This window comes from Antrostomus carolinensis, unplaced genomic scaffold (assembly GCF_000700745.2).
Source record: "Antrostomus carolinensis isolate BGI_N321 unplaced genomic scaffold, ASM70074v2 scaffold4791, whole genome shotgun sequence".
Classification (NCBI taxonomy): Eukaryota; Metazoa; Chordata; class Aves; order Caprimulgiformes; family Caprimulgidae; genus Antrostomus; species Antrostomus carolinensis.
This window is the reverse complement of record NW_010291897.1, coordinates 12,524-27,282: the sequence shown is the minus strand read 5'-3', so window position 1 is coordinate 27,282 and position 14,759 is coordinate 12,524. Positions and strand designations below refer to the sequence as shown.

Sequence of the window (14,759 nt, the reverse complement as noted above, 5' to 3'; positions counted from 1 at the left end):
AAAGGACATTTAATTTATTGGTCTTTCCATTCTCGCTTGTCACTAGCAGCCTGACAAGCATTAGCCCCTATAAGTAGCCCTGGACACTCTTCTGTAGATTAAAGGACTGAGGGAATTTGGTGTCAAGAATGGTTCCTACCAATGGAATGGATGGCCTTATTGAACATATGCAGAGCTGTGAAGCTACTGCTAGGTAAGCATAAAGTATCCTAGAGAAAATTACAATTGTTAATGTATCAAGTATGCCAATATACCTCCAGGCTCCTGATGTTGCTAGATTAATCAAATCCTCTTAGGTTCTACTGCTTCACCATTAATGATTGTGTATTCCCTTTTCTTCTCTTCCTTAGTTTCTCAGTATCTTACTTGTTTCATTTTTTGGTTTTTTTTCCTGTCCATTTCTCTTTTCTGTAGTTTTCGTTTTGCCCTCTCATTAACCTTAGAAGGGAAAAGCAGATATTAGAGACATCCCTCATTACTTAAATCACCAAGTAGTCTTGTTCTTTATTCTCGCCTACCCTATGTTGTTGTCTCTTAGTGTGGTTTTGTCTGTACTGAGATTAAAATCTTTCAGAGACAGTGTGTTTATTTTCTGTCAGCCTTCAGCATTTTTGCAGAACTACCATGATATAATTAAATTTATAGCATATAGGATAGACCTGATAACTTCATTATTCCCAAATGAAGCTACAGATTATTCTACAGCGCTTGCTCTGTGAAGCCTGATAGACCTGTTATCCTGTCTTTGTTTCTGATGCATTTGTAGCTGGTAGCATTTAACAGGCAGTGTACAAATACTCTGTGATGTGGGCCTGGTATTTCTTAATGTGTGCTCATCCTAAAGTCATGCTGACCACAGTTTAGAACAGGGATGTGCAAGACAGTTCTGCATTAACTGGCTCGAGTATGGCAGGCAGGCAGATGCAGCACTCAGTGAGACTAACTGCCTGAGTATTCACCCTGCTTCTCAGGCAAGTTTTTCATTTTACTCCCATTTTGCACTTATGATGTGATGCAAATTTGTTCAAATGGTGCAGAATTATGGGAATGAGAAAGGGAGGAAGATATGTTTGTATGAACACTCATGACCAAACAGCATTATGTGCCCTTTGTAAATTTTTCTTTTTTAAAATAAATCTGAAATAATTAGAACAATAAAGCCCAGTTCATTTACAGCATTTTTTACTGCATAAGTGGCATTCAGTCACTCCCATTTAATACTGATATGAGTGGGACCAGAATCACTAACCCCGTGAGTCCTCTACTTGAACAGACTTGTATGGCACAGAAGAAAATGTAACTGTTCCTTGAAATCAATATGCTGTATGTAATTAACCACTTAGCATCCAGTCCAGGAGGAGGATGTACATTATCATTGTCTGTAAGGTCATTTCTGCATTTGCCCAAGACTTCAAGAGAAAAAGTGAAGTTAACTTGCTGCCTTGAAAAATGATTCAAAATTGGAAAAGCTTGAAAACATCAAAATACATATAAATTATCAAAGGAGAACAAAGACAAGTTTTTCCACAAAAGTCTTCTCCCCAGGCTATAACAATGCTTTACATAGGCATGATCAATATATCCAGGCTCAAGAGCCAAAGTCTTTTGGAATAAATTAGACTGGCAGGGAAAGAAACAAACAAAGAACAAATTAACATGATTTTAAACATTGCTTAAATTTTCATGAATGTAGACCTTGAAATGTTATGATGAGATCCCATGAGCCTGTGCTAATATTTGCTTATAATTAAGGGTTGCACTTTCATGTTTCATCTGATATTATAGATTGGAAATCAGCCACATGCTTACTATTTTTCTTGGTCAAACTGATTTCTCTACTTTATTTGCTTACTCTTTTAATAATATATATGATCCCCTAAATGGCCCCATTACCTTTCCTTTAGCAGGCTGCCCCTTCTCGTACTCTAAATCTCCCCATCTGAGTAATTAGAGAAGGACTACCCTTCCTGTGATATAAGGTTTGTGTTCACCTGTAATGGAAAAAGAGACAAGATTAACCCCTTCCAAACCTGCTTTGAGTAGATGGCTTCAGAAGGAAAATAAGAGTAATCAGCTTTACCCTTCGTTATGTGTTTTAGTGGATGGAATCCCTTCAGCAAGGGAATCAGTGATGCAGCCTGCTTTGTGGCATTGACACATTGGCAAAGATCCCTTCCTTCTCTGCATTCCTTAGAGCCCACTCTGTGCTCCACCGACCTTAAAACAATCTGAGTCACATGAGTGGATTTTGCAAGTTCCAAATGCAGTTGTAGCTGCCTCATCACCATTTTCTCTGCAGAATCCTCTATATAGGAAAAATTAGCAATGTTTGGCAAGGTTATCAGCATCAAGGGATTTTTGCAGCAAGGGTTTAATAATGAACAGTTTATGAAGACCCTAGCTTAATTTCAGGGAGCAAAATCTGATGGTTCTCAGTTCCTCTAAAGATTATGCCCAGAGCCTGTCCACAAGTTTTCAATACCAAGATAAGCAGGACAGACAAGACATCTAAGATGAGATCTTCACTGAATATCAGGTGAAGACATGTGCCTCATGGGAAGTCATTAGAAAAATACATATTTTCGGTAGTCTTTCGAAAGTACTGGTCAGGGCCCAAATCCTAGCTGCAAAAGTCCTTGTGTCAGTGCTAAAGAGCATTTTAAAGTCTTCTGTTAAGTCTTAGTGTTTGTCATTTTGTGCATTTCTGACAGAGTCCTTTGCAGCTTATGGAAAGGGTGGATTTTTAAACAAAAAAATCATCTGAATAAGATATGGCATAAGAAATGTGCTAATCATCTCCAAGATAGGAGATATCATAAAAAGTGTCAGTATGATGGATGTGATGGCCAATTGAAGAAAAATATTTCCATTTCAGCCATAAGAAAGCAAAGAAGAAGAAGAAACACACGGAAATTCAGAGGTGAAAGTATATCCCAGCAATCAAAATATCAATACAAAGTCTTCTGCAGATTGAGATTCATGATAAAAATCACATTAGAGAAATTAATTCATATTAAGCTAGAAGTGATCAATGTCATATCTTAAATAGTTTTTAACTTAGATTAAGTCAAAAGATGCCTTTTCAAAAGGCTTCCAGTCTCAACCTGAGTTTCCATCATACTGCTCAATATTTTTTTCTTCTGACTGATTGAGTTCATTATGTGCTGTATTTCTAGTCTGAAATTTTCTTCCACTTCTGACCATGAGACAGTTCAGACTTTTGTTTCTGCAGGTGAAAAACCCTCCACCTTCTATACAGACTTGCTTCAAATCACCTCGTAACCTTCTTTTGAAAAAATTAAATAGAACAGTCTCTTTAAATTTCTCACCACATGGTAGGTTTTCCAGATTTCAGATTGTTCTTGTTCTCAAAACATTCTGCAGTTTACAGCACACACTTTAAAATAATTCTGCATTCAACAATTAAACTGTTTTCCTGTTTCTATTGAGCAGTCATCTGCTTTGCACCCAGTCTACTTCATATTCAGCTGAATAATTCTGATCATTCCCAAGTCTCTTCTGGAGACACTGCTTTCCAGCTATGCAATTCCCAGCTCTGAAAAATGTAACTTGAATGTTTGACTTTTCATTTCATTGAAACACACATCTTTTTAATCTGTCTGAGCACTGCAAGGTCCTGGTCTATTGACTTGGGCTGTTAGGTATCAGAGAAATAAAAAGAGTAACCAATAGTGGTAATAGGGCAGTAAACAGAAACCCCATCAATTTGTTTACTTATAAATACTTTATACTCCCCAACAGATTTACCTATTTGCCAGTTGCTAATTCCCTTTGCTCTAAGCAACATCAATTTTGTGGTAGCTTTAGGGAAGCATCCACAGGAGCCAGCTCATCCATGTGTATCAGCCTCTCTGGGTTTAAGTGAGGAAAGGAGGAGGATTCCTGGAATCTCAGCTACCCTACACTCAGTAGGTCAGCTGAGATAGGGCACTTGGCAGATGGCATTTTGCCTACTCTGTTGTTTCTGCACTGCAGTAAGGACTTTACCGATAAGGAAATTGTAACCTAAGGAATTTCTGCTCTTAGAATTACAAAAAAAGTTTTATTCCAGACAAATGGGGGAAGATCTCTTAAAAAATGGTGCTAAAGGACAACCTGAAGGAAGTGTACATGCTCATTCTCTCATCTGGTCTCTAAATTTGTAACAAACTCAGGAGCCTGGACATGCCAGAGGCACTTGGCACAATTTGGATGCAGTGTAGACAATACCCTGTTAATGATACTGATGTACTGGTGCTGCTGCTATTACTATTAAAATGACAAGTGACTTTTTTCTTATTGGTGGCTTTAAGTTTGTCATCAAAGCAAAATATTTTAGAACAGCATTTAAAATGCTTATTCAACTGCTGAGTGTTGAGCACATGTTAATACCATTTTCTCCAGATATGGTAGTTTATGATAAGTGTTACCAGATTTTGTAGTGTTCGTGTAGTATGCTACTAACACTAAGACAAATGGGCCCACTGAAAGGTTATTTCCTTTGGAGGACATAAGCTGCAGACCACCCATAGAATACACAGAAATAATTAAGTGTCAGGATAAAAAGCTAGAGCAAAATATTAGTCTCTCGGAATCCTAGTGAATATAAGACATTCTGAAAACAAAGACTATACATATAGGTGCTTTGAAAAAATAACATGAAGGCTTCAACAGCATTTGGAGGAAAGGAAAAAAGAATACCCCATCATATTATCATACTGTTTGAGAATTTATAAATATTTGTGTGCTGTGTTTTTACTTCTGGCAAGCTGCAGAGAGGTACGTGAAATTATACGTAACTGTGAGGACCTGAGTCTTTTGTCATACCACCCTCTTGGTAGAATAAAAAAAAATGATTTGTGGAGAAGTATACAAGAACTACATTGCTGTAAAAAGGAACTCGCATCGCCTTGCGACTGAAAAAATTGCAGACCCTGCTGTCCTGAGACAGAAAGCTCTAAGGTCAATTTGAGTAACTTTCAGAGCAAACAGAGAGAGAGTAGAATGTAGTTATGGCAGGTCTTCTACAAAATTTCCAGGGTTCAGAGAGAACCAGATTGCATTTATGTTCTATCTAAATATTAGAGAAAAAAAAAATTCCAAAGAGACAGATATTAATTACTTGGGCACCCAATTTCCCCAGAAGTATATTCTAGAACAGCTTATGCCTTGTCTGGTAATATACAATAAAGGTGAGTAGCAAAGGTTCAGGTTCAACCATCAGAAATTCTTTAGCAAAAATACAAAGGATTATTGAACTTGAAAGTTTATACTTTTATACTTGAAAGTTTATACTTTCAAGTATAAAGCTTGTATAAGCTTTATTATAAAGTACTGAAGCTTCAGGTATTAAATTAGCAAGCAGCATGAACATATTATTTAAAAGTTATTTTGTATTAGTGGAGAAATGTAACCTTTGTCTATAAAATTGTTTCTGAATTTTAGACCCAGCTCTGCAGTCAGTTCCTTGGTGGCCATTTAACCCACCTCCCAGGAGTTGTGAGGGAATGTGACAGTTGTCATGAAACAAGTGCTCCCCTCCCACACAGACATTGCAGTCCCACACTGAGAGGAAACTAATATCTTTCAAATTTTATTGTTGAGAAGGAGAAAGATGGTGAAAAAGATAAAATCTCCCAGAACAGTCAGTCATTTGGCTGAAAAGGCCAAAGTTCAGCCATCTCCTCTACCCTACTCAGTAATTGCAGAAAAGTACGGTAGTTGCAAACTGTAAACCTGGGTGTATAATAAACCTCCTTTGTAATATTACCTGCTCCTTAAGGCCAGATCTTACAAATAGATTTAAGAGAGATTAGAGCCCTGCATCCACACAAGCCATTTTGACTTCAGTTTTGAAGTGTTTAAAGGAACTCCTGTGCTACTCGATCTTTGTGCTGGTCTTTTGTATCAGAGCAAATTCCCTGTGCAGTATGGAATGCAAATGTGATAAGATGTATGTTTTTCCTACAGTGCTACCAAAAACTGGTTTTATTCATACTGTCACTAAAATATTTTTTAGCAGGGAAATACCAGAAAAGTCAAAGGCGTTGTGAGAATTATTTGAAAAGTAAATTACTTTTCCTTACCATCCACAATGTCTTTCGGTAACCTAGTGATTCTGATTTGTCCTGAAAATAGTTGTCCTGCTAATCTAGAGGATGTGCCACAGAAAACACCTGGTAAAGTACAGCACACCATAATGTCTTTTTTCTTTAATACAAAAAAAGGAATAAAAAAGTTGTTAGTTCTTTTGAGAATCCACCCCTTCTGAATTATTTCCTTCATCTTTAAACTCTGCTTTCCAGATGACTTTAAGCAACTATTACTTTACAGCACATCACAAATTATATTAAGAAAGCATAATTCCAAACTGGTCTGATTACTCTGATTAAACAGAGCACCATGTCAAGAAGGTAGCCTCTTTATATTATAAAAATTGTTATAACAGACTGAGTCTCATCAGTCAAAAGGCTTTGATACTGTCTACTGTAGAAAAACGATTTTGCTGCTGCTGAATGATATATCCTAGCTAGTCACAATATACCTCATTTCCTGCTTAGATAACAGAAGATATTAAGATAAAGTGTGAAAGGAATAAGGAGCTATAGATATATGGAAAAATAAAAAAAAAATATAAAAGGAAAAATAAAGTTCTGCTTAAAAACTTGTGTTTGGACTAAGTTTCAAAAGAGAAAACAAAGATCCCTAAGTTTCTGTGTGCCTACTTTGGATAGGACAGACTCGCTAATAAATTCAGGACCAAATAGGACATAAGAAAAGACTGTTTACAAACTAAAATATGCTAAGACGTTCACAGCACCTGGCACAGCTTAAAACTAAATTGTGTTATCTTACTGTAGGTTCAGAAAACTGTCTTGAACAGAAGCTGAGAACACCTCGTCGACGATGTCAGCAGCCCAAAACGCTGAATAGCCCTGAGGACAACATGTACTATAACCAGTTAAATGTGAGTTCAAAGTGGCAATAAAGCTGTTTTACTGGCTTTGTTTCCAGTTAATAATTCTGTTATTAATACCTGTTTCAGCCCCTCCAGCCCCTCCCCCACGTTCTTCTGCTCTCGTCTTGAACATGTGCTTATGCTCTTTATCTGTTGCTTTCATGTCAGGATGTCTGCCTTCACGGTGAATAATTGATGTGGTTTATCAAAGACGAGCAAGATGCATGCTTCATCAGGCTCACTTGAGCCCTTTGATCAAAAAAATTATGCTGTGACTTCTGATATTATCAGCATCTGCTTGCATTCAACACAAAATCACTTTGAATTAAAAATTAACGACTTGCTGCTTTGCTTTGACTGTGTGTTCTTGGCCCTCTCCACAGGGAACTCTAGAATATCAAGGGAGCAAGAGGAAGCCAAGAAAACTTGGGTAAATATCTATCTTCTTAGTTCTAAGCAACTGTAAACAGAAGAAGTCCTTTGTGATATTGCAGAATATGCAAAACTTTCTAGAGAGGTTTCTAAAAATAAACAATTAACATATTTCTGTGCATTGACATTGGACATTTTCTGCAGAAGCAAATGTAAAACTTTTATGTACTGCTGTCTGCAGACGCTAGAAATGATTCTCACAAAATATGCTCCCGAGCTCTCTCTGAGTACTACTACTACAAAAAAAAAAAAGGCTTTCTTCATGTTTTTAAGTGGTTTTAGGACTAGTGAAAGGTGCCAGATGAGGGGTGTTGAAACTGAAGTTCTCTGACCTAGAACATGAACAGAAGCCCCGCCAGCTTTGCAGCAGCACACTCGCAGTGAGCTTTAGCCCTCCGCCGGGAGCACATTTTAAGAACTAACAGAGATGCCACTCAGCCCAAAAGGGAGTTCATTCTCTTTTGAACTGAGTCAGTTCAACTGCTCATTGTCACATGAGCAGTTATCACCTGGTGATAGGTAGAAATCACTGAAAATAATTTACAAAAGCCAGGGTGTCTACTATACAATTGCCAAAATATTTCATTGATTGGTCACGTGGACCAGAGAGAATTGATGGATGCTTGCTCTTGCAAATGCATCTACTATAAAAATATACAAGAACTGTCTGTATTATTTCCTCTGTTTTTAATTAATCTTCTGAATATAACTGTATGAATAGGATGTCTTTGAGTCAAGGTTAAAGCCCAAAATTTCACACAACTGCATGAGATTTGGTTTTATTTTATCTCCTCTAGTTTAAGTCTGTATTCCTGTTCAGAAAATAAAAGCACTGACATGGGACTACAGTGCTCATCATACTTCACAGGAAAATGAAAATGAAAGCCCCTTGATGTCAATAGGCCTTTCCCCAAAAACTGGTGATGTGATCTTTGGCTCGTATTCACTGCAAACCATCAGCTGAAATACGTTATCAAAATTATACCCTCTTTGTGGAACATATGCAGACAAAAAAGCCACATTGCTCAAATGAAATGCCCATTTGATATAAATAGTTGGTCTATCATTCTGTACACCCAAACTGAAAAACTGTATTACATTTCACTGATCCTCAGAACCATTCAGAGTATAATCATTAAAAAGTAATAGCAAAGTAAAAGTATTTATAAAAGCTGTGTCTTTCTCATCAGATCATCCCATTAGTTTTGTTCCTTTCTTGTATTAGCACTCTTCATTTTCACATCGACAGAGAAGTTTCTGTTTCTGAAGATATTGACAGAATTCATTTTTTAACTTAATAAATGTTTGTTTTCTTTCAAGCCAAATCAAAGTGCTTGACGGAGAGGATGAGTATTACAAATCATTGTCAGCTGTTGAATCTGTCCCTGAAGATGACAGCTTTTTCAGTTCCCCATTAACTCCTTCTTCAAGAGGTGTGTCTTTTGCTCAAAGCTGAACCTCACTTACTCTTGTTGAGTAATACTGATAAGTGTATTTTCATGCTGGTAATCTCTTCCAATTAACTTTGTGCACGTGTGTTTACATAATATCCTAAAAAATACAATTTCAGCTGTAACTTTCTTTCACTGATTTAGACCTAGTTTTGCAGTTGTAAATTGTCACATTTAGCTGTATTTCTATAAGTAATTCCAGTTAAGGGGAATTACATCAACACTACTTGTATGTGTTGATGTTGGTAACAGACAGGTTTCTTTAGTAGCAGTTAGTTTATATAGTTCTGACCCCTTCTTCCCACCCTGTGCCATCCCTTCTGTTGTGCTGGCACAACTGCTGGTAAAGCTGTGTGAAAAATAAGATCAAGGAACTGAACTGTATTAGAAGAACTCTATATTAAAAATTTTCATTTGAGGTCATGTGACAATATTTTGTATTTCATTAGACTGATATTAAACATTTTCCTTTATAACTTTCTGTGCTATGTATGGCTTTTAACACTGCAAAAATGTACAGAGTAAAATAATCTAAAATAATAGTGTTTCAATTTACCTCATGAATATTTTTCTTATAAAGTATTAGTTTACCATGAGTTTAACTTGAAGGATTATTTCAAATACAAGAAGCAAAACAGTTTTAAAGCTGACTTTTCACATACTGCTTCATATAGCCCTTGTGACTAACACCATCATTATGACTCATTATTCTTGTTATCCATGCAAATATTTAATTTCTTTCTTAACCTGTATCTCTGGGCTCCAGTGATTCCTACATTTCAACAGCCCTCTTGCATGTAGGAGGAAAAAAATGTCACCTGCTATTTTTACTACTTGCTTTTCACTTTATTTCCAAATCCTTAATGAAACAATATGTAACTTTGTATGGAACACTGAGTTGCTTTGCTGGTACCATTTCTGTGACAGAAGATGGCTATTTCATTTTACTCTTTACTTTCTGTTTCTGAGCCACAGTTTGATCTGTGACAGTTCTTTGCTGATTTTCCATACAAGCTCTCGTCAAAAACTTTTGGAAATAAAATATTCACATGTATACCGCCTTACAAATTTAATCAAAATTCTTTTTTTTATTTTTTTAAGAAAACATACTGATTAAATCTGACCATGTATTATATAGATCTAATAATGATGCTTGTTTTTATCTCCACTCCAATGGGCTTACCCTCATCTGTGCTAATGATCCTTCTTCCTTATGGAGGGGCAGTTCACACCTGTTCCTTAAGCTACAGAATTTCTTACTATCAGGGTTCACTGGCACCATCTTTTTGACCACCAGACAAGGAAAGATGGCATGGGAAATGAGACCCAAGTGCAGTCAGGGCACCCTTAAGCCTGAGTAAGATTTGAAAGGAGAAAAGGTAATGAGAAATAGTTCAGCAAAAGCTTTCTCTCTCCTCTTGAATACAAAAATTAAGTCAGACAGGGCAGATGAGGATTAAAGAAGGATTCAGCTGTTCCAGGAAGAACAAGCCTTCTCTCATTCTTGTGCAAAATGTAAGAGAAGTTGGCAACTAAACATTAAAATCCTGCAAGAGATTGAAGTCCTTCAGTTCACTCCTCATTCTCCTCTGCTGTACATCTGGCTGTGGACTTCAGAGCCTTTAAAATTGAGAGACTCCTTTAACAACAGAGAATTGCTGAGACTAGATGATCTTTCGAGGTCCCTTCCAATCCCTAACGTTCTGTGATTCTGTGATACTTACTCTATTCTTATATTGGCATAGATCACATGGAGTTCTAGCAATATCGATGCTTTATGGTTCCATCCTTTTTGAAAACTATTTGGGAAAATAAAGTTTTATTATTAGTGCAATTCACATCATTATTATGTGTAGTTAGAGTTTATCAGTTTTTTCAGTTAAACGGTAGTGAGGCTTCCAGTTAAGTATTATGTCACCTGTCTGAAAACCAACAGTTTACCTTACATTGAGTAATGCATTACTCTTGAGTAGTTCTATTAAGTTTATGAAGAAGTAAGGGAAAGTGAAAAATAATATATAATTCAGTCAAGCACTTAAGCCAAAGCCTAACTAAGTCCCACTGAAATCAATGAAATTTCAGCACATTATTAAGTACTTTCCTGAATACAGCCACAAGTTAACAAGAGCAGCTTCAGAACATTAAATAGCAAAGCACAAGCAAAAAGCACACACTCTCTAAGTGCATTCCTTAGGTTTCTTCTTTCTTCCTCCCAGTTGTTAAGCTTGTATCAATCTCAGACATCAGAAATGGACTTCAAAGAGATTTTAAGCAGCCTTTAATTGCATAGAAAGGGTAAAATACAGTATTTTCCGTGTTGTATGCAATGCCACTATCTACATCTGCTATAATTTTGAAAATTAGTTTAATGTCACTAATATTTTCATACTGAAGTTACTATCTAAAAGTAGTGTGTTTTCATATTTGCTACTTTCTGGCTAAAAACTGGGCACAAATCCAGTCTGTGCATTTTATTATTTCATAACTTATCCCCCTTTCCTCATTTGTTTTTGATCAATTCCCATTACCTTCACCAAACAACCCCTGTGAGGTGGACTTCTCTCATCCTCATTTTAGAGCACGTGTATGCCTTTAGACTATTAAAGGCTGAATCCTCAGCTTGCTGTAGAGCCATGCAGTTTGTCCATTAAAACTGGCCAAAGAGTTGAACAGTGATAGATGTGTGTGTTTGGGTTGATTGATTTGTACATGAGAAGTATAGGAGACATGTCAGTGTGATGATCATGGTCAGTAGGAGCATATCAATGTGAATTGCTTAGATTTTCTCATTCGGTTTTGATACCATTGAAGCATTGTTTTGATGTATTTCCTTTCACATATTATCCTGAAATATTAACGTATTTTGCTTAATAGTTCATGACATATACTGGTTTATTTTATAAAAGTAAAGAGTTTAAATCCTGTTAGGAAGAAGAAAATTTCTTAGTGTGTAACGTATTGAACAGTTTTCAGCAGATGGGAAAGAAAAGGGTGAAGCTCAACAAGGGGTTTTAGTAGGTTTTCTTCTGTAGACCTTAATGGCACTAGAAACTGGTTCTTGCTGACAACAATTTCTGCCTTTCAGTTATGGGAGCTTAAAAACTCCTCTCTGTGCCAACAAAAATCAGGCAGGGAGCTTTTGGAGATTAGCCCCTTTCATTTGGTAATTTTAAACGTGCTTCTCACTTAAACATTTACATCACTTTAGTAACATAAAGGGACTTTAGAACAGGAGTAAATTGCAGCCATCTTAAATTTGCCCCCACTGTGACCTTCCTCACCCATCCACTGTGAGAGTGGTGGAAAGGGCTTTTGTGCACTGAACATCTTTTAAGTGGCCCCTGTCAGGCCATCCGAGGAGTTGTCGCTACTGAGAGGTTTAAAAAATATAGGTATAAATAATGTAAAGCTGAAGACTTTGATAAATCCAAACAGACCAAAGGTTGGTTTTCCTTTTGGTGGTAACAAGCAAACCGAAATTTTACAGTGGTAGGTACAGAAAGTAACCCACAGTGGACAATTACAAAGTCATCTTCCTGGAAGGAAAATTTCTTCCTGATTAACTTATGTCATTTAGCATAGTTGCTAATATCAGAAAAAAGCTTATATAATTATATACTTACATGATATTTTTCTATATTTTACATAACTGTGAATGCTTATATCTCCAAGCAATTGTCTCATTGTGTTTTAATTCCACTAAGTTCCTGACTTCTGGTACACTGTGGTACTGAATGCTATGCAGACACACACATGCATACAAACACAAAGAGGATTTTTTTGTTTCTGTTTTAAACAAAAGGAATGTATTTAAACATGGTCCTTTCTAATTGCATTGGAGACCTCCCGACTTGTGCTGTCAGAGGCTAAGAGGGAGCCACCAATTTACTTCCTTGATACTACTTTTTATGTATCCCTCCATGCACTTGTCATTCAGTGTAAAAGGTTGCAGACTATAAAGATTTGTAAGCAATCTCCCAGTGTTGCTATTGTCTGTGTTTAGATCCCTTCAAGTTTTGCTATATTTTATTTAAAGGTAGTCTTAACTGGATAATCTCTAACTTTCATTGTCATAACAAACATCCATTATTGTGAAGGAATATTTTTTTATTTATATCTTCTATCATCATGAAAAACGGGTATGGTTTTAAATATAAAAAATATTAAAGATTTAAAATAAATAAGAAATTGAAGATATGTAGTGTCTTTAGGTCTGTTCATATTTGGTGTTGAACTCAATAAACAGTAGGAAAACAGGATGAGTTTCATACGCTTCGTTATGTGGTTGTCTGTAATAATGCAATACACGTATGCCTAAGGCCCACAGTTTTAATACATCATGGTCTTTTTTCAGTATCCATTGGTCTTTGCTTGATTTCATGTATATGAGGACAAATGATCAAATCTCATGTCTTAGAACTCAGGTCCATCACTGTAAGTAGAGTTTCTTCACAAGTTTTTTCTTTGGTGAAAATTAGGAAATAAGTAATTTGGGAAAAAGTTATATAATTTAATGGAGAGGGACTAAGAAGGCAGTTTTGTGGTGAAAGCAAATGGGTGGAGGTCAAGATACCTGGGTGGTACTACTAGCTATTTTACAACAAATTTAAATTGATGTAAAATGGCATTTTAAGTCCAAATTTTAAAATTTAATCTTTTGAAATTAGATATATAATTGAATAATTTTTCCCTCCTTTTGTAAGAATTGTAATTGTATAAGGATATTGCTTTTTATTGTAAAATAGTTAGCAATGAGATAAATAACTGAAGTCTACCATACTCATTCTACTTCTCATTCCTTCCCCCCCCCCCCCCCCAAAGTGGAAGGAGAATTTTGAGAGACAACCAAGCTCTGGCACTTTTAAATGTCTTCAGGTTAACCAGAAGACATTTATATAATGTCTTCTATAATTGTATAGGACATACAATTAAAGATAAAACAAGATGGCACAGAAATGTAATCCTATAGGAAACAGGTAAGTCATTTTAGTTACTGATATATGCGCAAGCCATGTAATAAACTTACCCATCCTGCTTTTAACTCTGACAACAAAATAGGAGAACTAACATCAATTTTGTTGTTAACACTAGAAATGTGTTTCATTAATGTGCCTTTTCTTTAAGACTGTTCACCCTGGGAGGACTTGTAGCAGAACGCTTAGTTAACAGAAAATGTTTCTGCTTGACAACAAAGCATGACTCCCAGACTGACAAAAGTAGCACAGGATGCTGTGGAAGCTAAAGGCCAGGGAACAGTCCTCTGGGGCAGAGCAAAAGGTTACAGAACTCAGTGAGAGGCTTTGTGTCTCCGTGCTGGGCACTGGAACTGGTAAGGGAGGAGGCCGACAACTCATAATAATAGCTCACTGTGTCTTTAAACACCAGCTGATGCCCTGACTTGTCTTAATGGATTTCTCAAGAATTATTGGAAATTATTTTATTACATGTATAAATCCAATATCTGTCAGAACAGTAAATATATACATTGTCTTATTAGGGGAGTGTTTATTGTAGTACTTGTGCTGTGATGCTAGAGGACATAGGAGCAGATAAATGAAAAACACATCATGGCATAATGTTTACAGAAACCAGATTATGTGTTATTGATCAGGCCAGTGATAGATTAAATTCCTTGCTTTTGTTTGGCAGGCCTATTTTTTTAATTAAATTGTGGAGAGATAATTTTTTCGATAATTTAAATAGTATTTCATAAGATAGTTGACAAACGGAGATGGCAAGTAGGTAGACCAACATGTTTGCATTTTTCTGCAAAAGACCCAAGTCCCAATTTCTCACCCATCACCAGTGAAATATAGGCTTGAAAGTCTCATCTTGATCTCTTAGTGAAAGTAATATCGGCACAACAAAGACTGGATGCAGCCCATTGGGCCGGAGTACAGTGCTGGGAGGGAGAGAGG

General features: G+C 36.4%; 1 protein-coding gene across 1 annotated transcript in view; it reads left to right on the top strand.

Annotated features, from left to right (window-relative positions):
• The window catches only part of MYO3B (myosin IIIB), a gene marked incomplete at its 5' end in the record, with an annotated part of 167,784 nt that extends 158,643 nt beyond the window's left edge, over positions 1-9,141 (top strand). The window contains 3 exons of the mRNA XM_029087165.1: positions 6,861-6,967; positions 7,342-7,388; positions 8,711-9,141. Of these exons, the coding sequence (XP_028942998.1) occupies positions 6,861-6,967; positions 7,342-7,388; positions 8,711-8,846 (290 nt within the window). The remainder of the gene's footprint in view (positions 1-6,860; positions 6,968-7,341; positions 7,389-8,710) is intronic.
• Between the last annotated feature and the right edge of the window lie 5,618 nt (positions 9,142-14,759).